Genomic DNA, 13,840 nt, shown 5'->3' on the forward strand with positions numbered 1-13,840 from the left:
TAGATTGGAACTTGTACAGTGAGACTCACTGCATTTTATTCTAGACATGCAAATAATGCTTACCCTGTTCTTATTCACAAGCACTGAGACTCCACTGTCCTTATTTTATGCAACAGATCATTGATCTCAGACTAACGCCAGTTTAGAATATATACTTTTCTCTAAAAACACCTTTCTCTTTTTCCCTTATTGTTTTAAAAGACTGTACCCTTAGCAGGACCTAACTTTGCCAGAACTCAAGCACTGACTCAAGTGTGTGCATAGCCTAGTCAAGTGACGGTCTTGAAAGGGTGAATATGATAATTGAAACTGCAGAGTATTGCATGTAGCTTATATGACAGTAAAGTATGTCCAAAGTTTTCTAAGGCATAGGATCCACCTGGCATTCCCCATTTTAGAATACCACATAGATCATCCTGAACCATATTTGAAGTCCTACAGGCAAGTAATGAGTTAATTATTTGTGACAAACTTGTGCAGTTTTCAACTGTCTCTGCACAGCAGTGCAAATGCTATCTACTTATCAAGGAAGAACCCCCTTTCTAGATTAGACTCAAATTTCATCCTTTCCTCCTAGGAGTGGCAGAACTACAGCTTAAGAGAGTTGAGGTCTGTTTCCTTTTGACCTAGAAGCCAAGTTATCCCTTCTCCCTTGTTACTGGGAGGAGCCTACATACTTCTCTGCATGCTACAACACCGCACGTTACTTACAGATAAAGGAAAGAATACCATGAATTTGAGAATTTAAAGACCATAATGACTTCCTTTTATAGAATAACGTCAGCCCACTGACATAAAGCCAATCAGGTACCAGCCTGCACTGTGCTCCCAGAACTGCAGGCAGAAATGCTTTGGTAGAAGAAGAACTGGCCACAGCATTTAAAAAAAACACCAAAAGGTAGATGATGGATCCAAGACAAATTACAGGAAACAGATAGGAACGATGAGCAGTCATAAGAATAAATGCACTTTGTCAGCAGTACTAAAGGAAATGAAAGTTGGTGATGTTTGTTCTTGCTATGTCCTAAATATAAAGGTAGCACAAAACTGCCCCGACAAGAGACCAGATCTTTGGATTTGTCCTAGGAACATCAGTCATAATAAGCTGCTTATTTATTTTTGGAGGAGAAGCTTTCTCACTAAGTAGACTGTGCTCTCCTGTGAGCCCCTGCAGAAGAAGGCAGGTGTCAGACATACATAAAACGTTCAGATAAGAATTGCTGTGGGCAAGGAAGCAGCAGTAATACGTTAGCACAAGGCATTTCCTCTGTAATGATCAGAAACCAAGTAATTTTGACCTGGGCTTTGAAAAACAGTAAAGGAACAAAGATGATCCCTCCAACTTTTTTTTTTCCCTTCAAGATCTTTCTTAGCTTCATAGCGCACAGGTCTTTGGCATATAAAAACCAGAGGTGTTTGGCTGTAATTTTGATGCTTTCACACTGATAAATGCTGTATGACTTTGAAGTATGCATTAATTAAATACAAACCAACAAGTAAATTTACATACCTATATTTGAGTGCAAGTATAATAATCTCTTTTTATTTAAATATCTGTTTAGCTCAAATAGCTGTAGATACAGAAGGTCTAACCGAGGTGAACATTAAATATGCATGTACGTCATGGAATCTTTCACAGACTGATGATTGAGTGATCAGTTCAAAAGTAGCAAAATTTGTTAATTATAATGCAAGGCAACAAGCAATTAATAACTATAAGATGTACTTTCTTCATTTATTTTGACAAGTGTTTAATTTATTTATGACTTTGTTTTTTTAGCCTCCTAGTAAATATTCTGTAACGAAGTTGAAAATGAAAGCAACTATATTAATGCTGACCTTACTATCGTACTCTGTTATTACAACTTTGCTCAGCAGTCAGGAATGATATACTTTGAGGCAAATCAGAAAGTGCACAAATTAGATTCTACTGTATAAGAATCAATTTATCATGTTGTCACAGCTTGATGATATAGCTGTAAGATTAATAGCCATAACATTAATTTATAATTTACAGTTATCAGTATAACAATAATTGTGTAGTCATCTCAAATTTTAATTTTGATTTGCTGGTTTGATCACATCCATTTTTCAGTCAGGGTCAGGCCTATATATTGTGGGTTATATATGGGACATCTTGAGGTATAGGAATAAAATGTTGTATAAAATGCTGACCTGTATGACTCTCCGTTCACATTTTATTAAAAAAATCTGTAAGCTAAACAAGTGAGCTCTACCACTTGCTATACCTAAACAGGAAAGAGTATGGCCCATTACTTATAAATTATGACATACTTCAATACTAGATATCAAAAGGCTCATGGTTATTGAAGAACTAGTGTGGGAAGCATTATAAGTACAAAATTATTTTGCAATTATATTATTTAATAGCTACAGGGAAATAATGATGTCTTTGTTAATCCTTTGAAGTTCATTTAGAAGGCATGAGCAGACAAAAGACAATATCCAAGGAAAATGAAGACGAATATAGTCATAAATGTAAAATGGATCAAGTTAATTTCTGAAGCAAGACTATTGAAGTCAAAGACTTCCAACTAGGAATGTAGTTCATTGAATGGAGTGGTCCAGCAGGGTCATTATGTGGTTACAATGCTCTCTTAATTCTTATGATCCCTTTTGGGGATAGACACACTTGACTGTATTAAACTAGATGCTGTACGCATCAGGTAAGACAAAGGGCAAAGCAAGTAAGCTGGAAAAGACTGGAAATGGTAGCGTATGGCTCAAGAGCTGTGTGTATTCTGAAGGATGACTGGCTTTCCCAAGGCTCTCCACACCTTCCGCATCACCTTAACATGCTTCATGCATCACCCTCAAGTGTAGGAGACTGTATTGCCAGAACTGCATTTTACACAGATTTCTTAGCACGTGTGTAGGAAATTGGAGCCACCTCAGAAATCTTGTACCCCTAACAGAACCCAAGTCAGCAGAAAATTTCTTAAGCAATGCAATAATTCTCCTGCTGGACTGGGAGTTTAAAATCATATTAGGAAAGGAGAGGAATTGGAGGTAATTCAAGATTAAATCTTGCCTCCTCATATCAGTGTAATTAAATAATTTCTACCTGCAACTCGGAATACACCCATGAAGAGAAGACTAGTGACAGACCTAAAAGGGCTTGGTATGTTTTCCTTAGAGTTTGTGTTGGCAGAGCAATTCTCTTTTATATGCCTATATCAATACCTTTGCTTATAAGAAACAGCTCAGTTTCCCAGGTTTCCTATTTCTCCTCTTCAACCAGAAATTTACTGTTGTTCCACTCTCTTTCTCTGACTCTCCCTCTCTCCATTTAAAACTCTTCACCGTGGTTATTATAAAAATCATTGTTGGGGTTCAGGAACTGTCTTTTATTTCAGATATTTGATATATTGCAAAAGAAGGGCTAAATGAAGCACTCATCAGAGTGACTACCAGGAGGGACTGTACTGCCTGCCATTACATTTGCCGTACGGGAAAAAGATATAGGCCAATCATTTTCTGTTCAGACCTACAGTCTATTCCAATGCTCAGAAAATGGGAATTACCTTTGGTGCTGTGCCTGAGGCTCTGAAAGGTGTTAGTGTTTCTCTTAGAAATCCACTTTTTGGGTATAACTTATCAATTGTGCATTTGCTGAAACAGCATCCTTGTTCTTAGCTGGGAATGTATCTTAAAACAGTGTTTCCTTGGAAGTCATTGGATTTCCTAACTTCCTAATCATTGCCTCCAGTAGGAGGCAGGTGATTAACAATCATACTTCTTTACTTCCATTTTTATGTAGTAACCATGTCACATTTTAAAGAGCCATTAAGCATAAAGACAAAAAATGGACTTTTATTCCAGCTGGTATCTGATTTTTGCCTTGTGATGGAATACTGCCTTTTTGTTCAGTTCAGGTGCTCCTCTTTTTATTCACTGGCCTGAAGATTCTGGCAGTAAGCAGGGTGCAAATTTGTATATTTAATAAGGCAAAGATGCCAGAATGTATGGATGTTATATACCCATTCAGAAAGTTTCATTGTGTGGCTAATACTGAAAAAGTAACATGTGGGCTTCATAGAAGTCAGCAGAAACATAATTGTGGACAACTTTGCATACAAAGCTGTATGGGCTGTGTTAACACCCTATTAAGAGGTTTCTTCCTCTGACTTTCCCTGACATTAATTAGAGCACTGGATTACAGCATCAAGAACATGTAAACGATCAAGCTCTTACAAACTTTGTTCTTTGACATCACACTGTACGATAGGTTGCTGTCGAGACAAACTATATCCATGCAGATATAGCAGAGAGCACGCAGAGGAGCACACAGACTCTGACAGTTACACAGCACTGCGTATTTGCTTCCTCACACTTACCGTCCTCTTTGGTCCTCTCGCTGGGCAGAAAATGGTGGGATTAACAGGGGGACTCATAGGGCTGGTATGGTGTGAAGGAGGTGGGGAAGAAAGACTGAGGACTTCAGCCTGATCTAATAAGCCTTTGTCTGGAAGAACTATTCAATCTCTACAGATTTATTCTTCAAGATGAAACCATTCCCAACATAGCAACTGGCTTTTAGAAGCTTTATATGTGATCTCATGCCCCAAATATGCATGTGAATTTTCCACATTGGAAGCATATAATTAAAATTGCTTTTATTCAATAAAATGAAACACTTACCTGTAAGACCGGCAGCTTCTGCTGATAAGAAGGCACTCCAGGATAGGAGGAAAAACAGACCTGTCTCCAACATAGGGAACTCACACAGTTTTGTAAATTTTGTCAAGTGCTAAAAGATATTAAGGAAAAATAAAAATCTAGCTGTTTTGTGAGCTAGAATTGCCCCCAACCTGGTAAAGGATGAAAGAAAGAAAACCTTCCCACCATGCTTATCTATACAAATCAAATCCAGATGAAAATCACTGCTCTTTCTATGCCTGTATTTTACCTGAAGCGCTGTAAAGCAGAAGAAAAATGTAGGGCAATAGATATGCATTTTATTTCTAGTTAGGTAAACTGACTGAATTGTTTTGTAGTCTAGTGTTTGCCTTGTATTTTTGTATAATTGCTGCTAGTCTGTAGTTCATAAATAAGTTGCTGTAGTTCATAAATTAATGTTTTAACCTCAAAATACTACAAAACACATTCCTAAAAATGTAATTATTTACAATGTCGCATATTTTTTCCAATATATATAGGGTTTCTCATTGAAAACAAACTGTAAAGGATATTAAAGCTGTGACAACAGCATAAGAGGATCCCATGGCAAATGATCCAGCAAAGATGCCCAGGAAATTTCCAACTGATTGGAAGAAAGCAGCAGCATCAAATGTATTAGGATTCTCCTTAGGACTGTAAATAGATATAGAGCTGAAAAGACAACAAAGGGATGGAGGAGAGGGAGAGAAAATGGAATAATGAATTAAATAACAATTTTATGATATTGCAATCAATAAATGACCATTTTTAGGAACTTGAAATGCAAAACAAGGCTTCTCTGGGCTGACAGCAGATGGGAGAGCAAAGCAGATAGGGATGGGGGAGGGCAGGGGGGAGAAATGTTGTATTTTCAAGGTATCACATAGGAAATCAATAGTTGTCTGCCAGTCAGTAAACATTTTTATACTAGGAGCACCATAAAGAATATTGTTTCCAGGCCAACTAAACATTAAAAGGTGGTAGGTGTATAAGAAAACTGCAGGGAAGATAGATAACTTTGAATTATTTATTGGCCATGTGTCTTCAGAGCATTATATATTCACAAATATTCTTGATAAAAAGTGCAGCTTTATGGCTGAGGCTCAAATGGGTGACACAAATCACTGCTGGTATCACATCTGCGGCAGCAATCTTGTCATAAACTACCTAGTAGTTTCCCTCTTGTTGTTACCCTTCATAAATAGGGCTGAAAATGTATCAAGAGCTCAACTACGGGAAACCTTGTGGGCTGAATGAATGTTGCTCCACAGAAAGAACCTGCTGCAGTTGTCAAAGGTCATCTGTATCTCACCCATGAGTGCAGCCATCAGGAGTATTTTTGAATGCAAAATGATGCCACCAAAGGGCAGGCCACACACTGAAGCATTTTTGAGTTTGAGTTGCCATTTGCCACTAGCCCGTTGCTCCCCAGAACGCTATTAACACCAAGTATGCATGCCTGTTTTCTTGTTGAAACATTGAATTTAACAGATAAAAATAACTCTAAGCCTCCCAAAGTCATCGAGCAAAGTTTTAGATCTTTGTGATTCTGTTGCTTTCACTACTGTAGGTCTTTTATGTTCATTGTCAAAGAAAATGTACTGAGCTTGGCATTGGATTCCAGAAAGCATTTTGGATTGCTGGAAAACTACTGGGTTTTTTTAAGCATTAAAAATTTAGAATTTTAGAATGTTTTAGATACTTTCAGCTCTTGCATATTAAGAACATGACCCCTGCAGTCTGATGTCTTTGATCTGGAGATGAGGCTTAGAGATGAAGCTCTGTATGGAGGATTTCCTAAACAGTTCCATTCATGTAGGAATAGCCAAATAACATGAAGACATGTGAAAACAGATCTCCTGCTTTCAGTCTGCAAAAAGACACAAGGGTTCTAAGGGCATATGGTGGAGCACCACTAAATACGAGTGATGAATACTTATCCACTACAACAGAAATTGCTAGGCACCAAAATCTCATATATCCAGTTATGCCGATTAGCACCACCACAAAACCAGTGAGGTGATTTGTAGCAGAAAGTGCTATTAATGTAAGTATGCAAAATATTCTTCCCAGAGGAAATGCTAACCAGCAACACGTCAATAAAATCTTCAGTCCTCTTCCAACTGTGACTCTCTTAGACCAGGGGTCAAGTTCTAATTCTTTGCTTTAGTTGCCTTTAGATAATTCTTAAAATGTTTGTCATCTCTGGCCTACCTAAAATTTATTGTTTTAGATCCTGTGAGAAATAATGAACTATATTAAGCCGTAGGTAGATTCTTTAAACTGACTCTATCAAAGGAAATCCTATCAGCTGTGATAATGTATGATTACAGTCTAATTTACTAAGCGTGTTTTGGATGCTTAGAGAGGGCTTTGGTTCGTTACTTAGAGCTGAAGCTATTTGGTGGTGTAACCGGGACTGTTAGATCTAAAACTTCTAGACATGTCTTGGCAACAAAGCAGCCACTTGGTTCTCTGGTATTTGCCCCCAAAATAAGTACACAGGGGACGGCAGCTGCTGTTCTGATTGTTTAGTGACCTATCCATGAGGGATTGATCATTTGTGCCTCTGGTGCTGCCACAAGCATCGAGTGGTGAATTCAGAGATGTCAGCCCAACTACACCCTAAAATCAAGGAAAGTTATTCTATTATTTTGATGGGCTCTGCCCATGGGAGGGATGCGTAGTAATGAAATGTAAAACAAAAAATCTTGAGATGGAGTGAAAATTTAGTAGTCAAATTTAAGCTATAGCTCTTCATTGACATTTTATTAAGTATGTTAATCTCAAAGCAAGAAAAGCTGACTTTATTAAGACCAGTTCGATTTCCAGTTTGCCCTCCAATTTACCAACAGCTTTCAGGAATGGAGAAAGCTAAGAGAAAGTATCCTATTCTTAACGTAGTTATTTCAGGAACAAATACAGAGTGACTCATTCTCACTGGGAAATTTTTCTGCTCCCTATGCCCCCCAAACCCCACGACTTTCTAAAAGCACTATAACACAACATGTGCTCATTATGCGAACTGTACTTTCTGGTCTAAATTTTTCGAGAACTCGGGTTTCCCTATAGCTCAAAGAGTATTTAGTTGTATTTTTAATTTTGCATTATTCTGTATTAGAGCTATTATTTCTTTTTCTGAATGTGTTTCTTGTTTAACACTAACTTAACCCTTTCAAACATCTAAAATGCATAATAATTTACTTGATAATTTCTCTGTGTAAGCCATATTTCAACAGAAGACATTTTTATCCTGTTTATCCCAGTACTTCCTGCCAAGCCAATTATTTGACCTAAAAGCAAAATTGCAAAGTCTAACACTAGAGAGAACCATAATTAAACGTACAGTGCTTCTACTCTTCTTTCTTTTCCTCAGAGAGCAATTCAAGATACACGCTGGCATGACTTCTCATTTCTGCTATCTGCTCTTTGTGCCTGGCACAAAAGGGGTTGATTGCAGTTCATTAACAAGCAATGTGTGTGAGTTTGACACTGAAGTTGAAACTGCGCTTAGGTTTAAATATTAGAGGGTTTCTAACTGTTGAACTAGTATAACAAAAAACGGGTTTATTTCTGTAAATCTGTATCAGAGGTGGATTAAGCAAATCTTGAAACTAAATGCAGTAGAAAACTGTTTTCAGAGACTGATAAACGAACAGAACTAATGATGAAGCCATGCTTTATCTACCACCCGTAATGAGTTAGAGTGGAGGATAGGAATAAAAGTTTTCTTGTTGGGTCCTCACTGACTGCTTTATAGACTTAACTCACAAACACACACACTCTCCCCCCCCCCCCCATCCCTGCTATCTATCTCTCTGTATGTTTAGTAATCTCTGTCTCTCCTTCAGGTTGAAGTAAAGATTGATAATCTGCTCCATTACTGATTCTTACAAGGATTCCTATATCAGCAAACTATTTAATGGATCCCTTTTTTCTTTCCATTTCTTCTTGATCAAACAACAGTGGGCAGGGTTAAGTGCTTTTAAAGCTTTCAAAAAGGAAATACAGGCAATATTTAGTTATACAATAAATAGCAAGTTAGGATGGTAGCTTTGGCTTGAAACAGAAAGAAGGATTAACAGTTTGTGCTAGTCAAACCACACTGATCATTCTGCTTCTTCCGCCCTGTCATCTGTTAAGATCATTTTGGAGTGAAAGCTCCGCATGCAAAAGATGTTTTGTTCTATGTACTTAGGTGGGGGTGTGATACTAAAGGTCTGCATAATAAGCAGAGGTGCTGCTGCAACAGAAAGAGTACAGTCAAGTTTCCAGTTACATCTTAATTGATTGCTTTTTACATCTTCAGTTATTTTCAAGGAAAATCTCATTTATTGATAAGATCCTTTTATTCCTGTAAGTTTTCCCAGTTTACAGTGAATGTAACACAATGCATATTTCTTTTGAAAAAACTCAAAGCGTTTAGGATTAGAGCAAAGACTTTTCAGTAAGTCATGGAAGTGTTTTAAGGAAAAATCAGTAGGAGAGTTGAAATCTTGTATCCTACCTTTTGTTCCTGTCAAGGGCTGGGTGCCTGGGGCTAGTGTGGCAGCATCAGATATAGAGATCTTAATCAGTTGTAAGTAGGAACAGCACAAAGATCGTTGGTGTTGATATAAGCCCAAGAGATGCAACATGGGCGAATTTTAGAAAAAGGCAATAAGCTGGCAAAAATACACTCAAGCATCAGGAGAAAAATGGATGCAAACAGCAGAAAATTTCTAAGTGTATCATGTGGAATCAATGGTTAGAAATAACCAGTAAACAAACTGTTTTACTCCTTTTTTCATCCTTCTGCCTATTCAACCAATATAAGAGTAAACAGTGTATTATCTTTGGAGAAGAAGAATTCTTTCAATTTGCTAAGTCAAAGGGCTACTTCTTTCCCAATAGTCCCCCTCTTCTTTGCTGCACTATCATGTGCCACACTACATGGTACAGAGGAAAATCAGGAACCATAAAAAAAATCATATTTGAAACATCAGGAAGGTCAGATAGTCTTTAAAATACCTTAATTGAATGAAGTGGGTTCTCCCTCAGGTGATAAATAAATATAGAACTACACAATGATTTCACCAGCTGCTAATTAAAAAAAAAAAAAAAAAAAAAACAGGCCAGGAAAAGAAAATTATTATAGAGTTCAAGGTTGTTTTCAAGAGGGAAAGAAGGCTATTTTTTCCTGACATTATACTTGCACAGAACAAGGTAGGCTGCTATACTGCATTAGAAAACTTGGAGCTCTCAGAGAACTGGACTGAACTGAACAATTCCTGTTTTCACACAACTTTTTAAGTATATAGTTTTCCTAGAAGTGTTGGAATAAATCCGAAAAGACAGAACTGTAATTTTCCCATAATGTAAGTCTTTGAACTAGAACTTTGATGTGAAAGTGCGTGCCTAGCACCAGAGACCTAATCCTTCTATTGGCAAGTTTTCGGTTAGTAAAGCCTTCCAGGCTTTCTCATAAAACAGCTCCTCACACAGTAATAATAAGTAGACGAGCTATAAAAATGAAAAGACATGAGATAAGATTTGGATGTGAGTATGCTAAGCCAACAAAATCACATAGTAGAGAAAGTGGAGTGGGCAACTAAGGGAGAGCAAAGAGACACGTCAGCAGAGGAAGGCTTTAGGACTAGCAAAAGCAGCCAGTTATAACAGTATTGTGAGATAAATACAGAGAGATCCTCTAGTCAAAGTTTCCAACAACAAACAAGTTCACTGTATTTTTCAGACGTGTTTGAAAACACTGATCAGTAAGCAATGCAAATGCACAGAAGGTGCATTAAAAGAACATAGATGAGTATGCTGTACATCCTCCTGTATAAAGAAATCTGTCTCCCTGGAATTTATTCCTGACAATATTTGCAAATGTTTAGAGAGTTAAGGCTCCAGAAACATGGATTTCACAGAAATACCCATATTATGCTTTCTATTTATATATGTATAAGAACTGCAGAGAAAAAGAATTCCTGGTGGCCGAGTGGCTTGCGTCCAAACCTACCTTTTTATGAATAGCAAAAACTTTGTTCTCCTGAGTGTGGCATATTTGCTTCCTTTCTTTTCTGTACTAACCTTTGTTCCTTCCCAGATTTTCCCAGACTTCATGAACTCTGCTAGGACATTTAATTTTGATTACTTTAAACCAAATTTACACTTGTACACAGGACTTACTCATTTACAGAAACCTTTCATAGAATCATAGACTGGTTTGGGTTGGAAGGGACCTCAAAGTCTATCCAGTTCCAACCCCCCTGCTGTGGGACACCTCCCACTGGACCAGGCTGCCCAAGGCCCCATGCAACATGACCTTGAACAGCTCCAGGGATGGAGCAGCCACAGCCTCCCTGGGCAACCTGTTACAGTTCCTCAACACCATCATTGTGAAGAATTTCTTCCTAATGTCTAATCTAAATCTTCCCCTCTCCGAGTTATAGCCATTCCCCCTCATCCTATCACTACATGCCTTTGTAACCTTTCTAACCTTTCTCAGAATGGATTTGTTATCAGATAGCTGATGGCAGATGGCAAAGCACCAGCATTGCTGGAAAAGTAAAGCTGTCACAGACTTTGTGGAAAATATAAGTTTTCTGATTGATGAGGCAAAGCAACGTCCGCACGAAAATAAAAAAGGAATCCAGGGTCTCTGCTAGATTTTTCACTTAACATAAAATATCATAGCCTAGTTCTAATGATAAATTCAGGCTTCTTTTTAGGTGACACAAAACATCCTCAGACCTGATGTAACTGCGTCACTTACTAAGTTTTTCACTTGTATTACAAAGCAGCTGTAGAATTTGAGTGACTCTGTCCCTTAACTTGGGTAGTCAGAAATCAGCTTAGCTCATCGGGTGTCATTTTTGGCAGCTAATGATAAATATTTTCTACACTGGTAACTACTGGTAACTACTTCAGTTTTCGTCTGTGTTCAGGCCTGAGCTGACACGTGGCAGCAGCTTGCAGTGCACCCAGAGAAAGTACTGGGTAGTCTGTGTTGTGAGACGCAGTCTTTCCCTAATGCAGATCTTAGTTCTCCTTTTCCCTCACACATCAGCGATGGCAGAAAATCTGTCATTCTCCTTCCTACCCCTCTGCCTCCCTACTCATTACCTTTCGGAAGCCTGCTCTACCTCTTTAGGGAGCCTTAGAAACCATCTCTTTATCATTGTCATCCCATTCTTGCCCTGAAAATTCTACCACCTTTGCCTTAAATGGCCCTGGTCGCTCACTTACCTTAATGGGATTGAACCCAATATCCTGGTGCCTAAGAAAAATCTCTGCAAGCCCTTCCTGACAGAGGGAGCATCTTGTCCCTCTGATCCTGATCAGAACTCAGTCACTACAGGCCTGTAGTCACTATAGACATGCAGAAAGGAGATGCAAGATGACACTTTTGACAATGAGTAATGACCTACTGGGCCTGCAGGCTGAACAATTTCAAGTCTAAAGTCATACCTAATCTTGCATAGGGCTTTTAGTGGGATGTCCCTGCCCATGGCAGGGGGGTTGGAACAAGATGGTCTTTAAGGTCCCTTCCAACCCTAACTATTCTATGATTGTATGATTCTAAGTATCTTAACTTTCCATTACCTTGTTCAAGGTAAATACTACCCTATTTTCATTGCCAGAAAGAAATCCCAATGAACAGCAACATGGACTTAGAATTCTTTGTAAAAGAAAACTAAGGCTTTTATTGTAAAATACGTTAACATTTACCTGAGACTTTAAAAGACTGTTTTTGCTTCTAAATTTTCATAAATTTATTTGAAAATATCAGTAAATTTCCAGTGACGTCTCTTTTCTGAAACGCCTGTCCCATATCTTTGAGAGGAACAAAGCACATCAGCAGAAAACAGATGGCTGATAGTGGGTCATCTGTGATGGCATGTGCTGCATTCCCTTTTACGCTGTTACCAGGGTCCAACTGTCCTTACTTTCTTCATATGCTGCTAGATCTTTATCTTCTATCACCTTTACATTAGCATTCTTTGTGATATCATTCTTTACCTTTGCATTTCCCTTCAGTTTCTTGCTTGTGAGCCACTAGCCTCCAAAGTGACTCGGAGCAGAGTTGAAAAATATTTATCAGAAACAATTGCACAACCTTCCATTTATGTGACAGTTCTTACCATTAGCCTAGGGTGAGGAGACCCTGAAAAAAAAGTGTTCTTTAAGCAAAGAGAAAAGAGTTTAATGTGCTCTTGAAGGCTTAGTTCCATCCACAGCTCTGGTTTATTTGTACAAAAGTTGCAAAATGTGATACTATGGGACTTAATTTATACACACAGAGTGCAAAGAATAGAATGTCAGACCACACTAACAAGATGCTGACTGACGTGTCCATAGGAGGTGATTACTGGAAGGATCAGTGGTCTTAATTACCACATTCCACAACTCCCCTCCCCCCACCGCCCCCGTCGCCTTGTACTGACATTGTTGGGGTAACTCCAGGATGAGACAATGAAACCTTTCAACTACCCTCATCTTTTATAGGGACTATACTCTTACTAGTAAATGTGACATTTACCCATGCCAGTTGAATTCTGCTCCCTGTTGATAAAATGATGTAGCCTGATGGTTGCCTGTGCTGAGCGCTACACATTAGAACGCTGCAGCAGATTACCACGAAATGACTATGATTTACTGTCATTCTGCTTGAATGCCTTAGATGAGAAACTGCCTCAAACTACAGTTACAACAATGAGCATCTGAAGCAATTCCACTGATTCAACACAGTCGTTCCAGATTTATATTGGTGTCAAAAAAAAAAATAGAATATGACCCAAACACTTTAAGGAACATTTCAAGGAGCTTGGTTAGCCATGAAAAATCTTCTGCCTTTTTGAGCAACCAGTAGAGATTAAGCAGAAACAGTGTGCACAGAACTTTTACTGCTTTGTAATTTTCTTAAAATCAGACAGCCCATGATTTTGCTCAGGAGAAGTTTAGGACTGGAATAACAGAAAATTATGTATTTTTTATATCAGGCAGTATTCCTTTCATTTAGGGTTTGACTCATCGTCATAATGTTGTAGCAGAGCTCACTGCACCTGCCTGCAGTGTGAAATGCCAAGGGATGAACAGCAGCCTTCCGTTTGTAATAATAGTGAGTCCTCATGCTTCACGAACGCTTAGTCCTACTCACATCACCCTCCTCTGG

At 38.3% G+C, this 13,840-nt stretch overlaps 1 protein-coding gene across 1 annotated transcript in view; it reads right to left on the reverse strand.

The window, feature by feature from the left end:
• SLC9A9 (solute carrier family 9 member A9) overlaps positions 1 to 13,840 on the reverse strand; it is a 192,820-nt gene that overhangs the window by 113,428 nt on the left and 65,552 nt on the right. Inside the window, exons 7-8 of the mRNA XM_009565945.2 lie at positions 5,214 to 5,352; positions 4,663 to 4,768 (exon numbers count right to left, since the gene is read on the reverse strand). Coding sequence (XP_009564240.2) covers positions 4,663 to 4,768; positions 5,214 to 5,352 — 245 coding nt within the window. The remainder of the gene's footprint in view (positions 1 to 4,662; positions 4,769 to 5,213; positions 5,353 to 13,840) is intronic.

The sequence above is a fragment of the Cuculus canorus genome, chromosome 9, assembly GCF_017976375.1.
Source record: "Cuculus canorus isolate bCucCan1 chromosome 9, bCucCan1.pri, whole genome shotgun sequence".
Taxonomy (NCBI): Eukaryota; Metazoa; Chordata; class Aves; order Cuculiformes; family Cuculidae; genus Cuculus; species Cuculus canorus.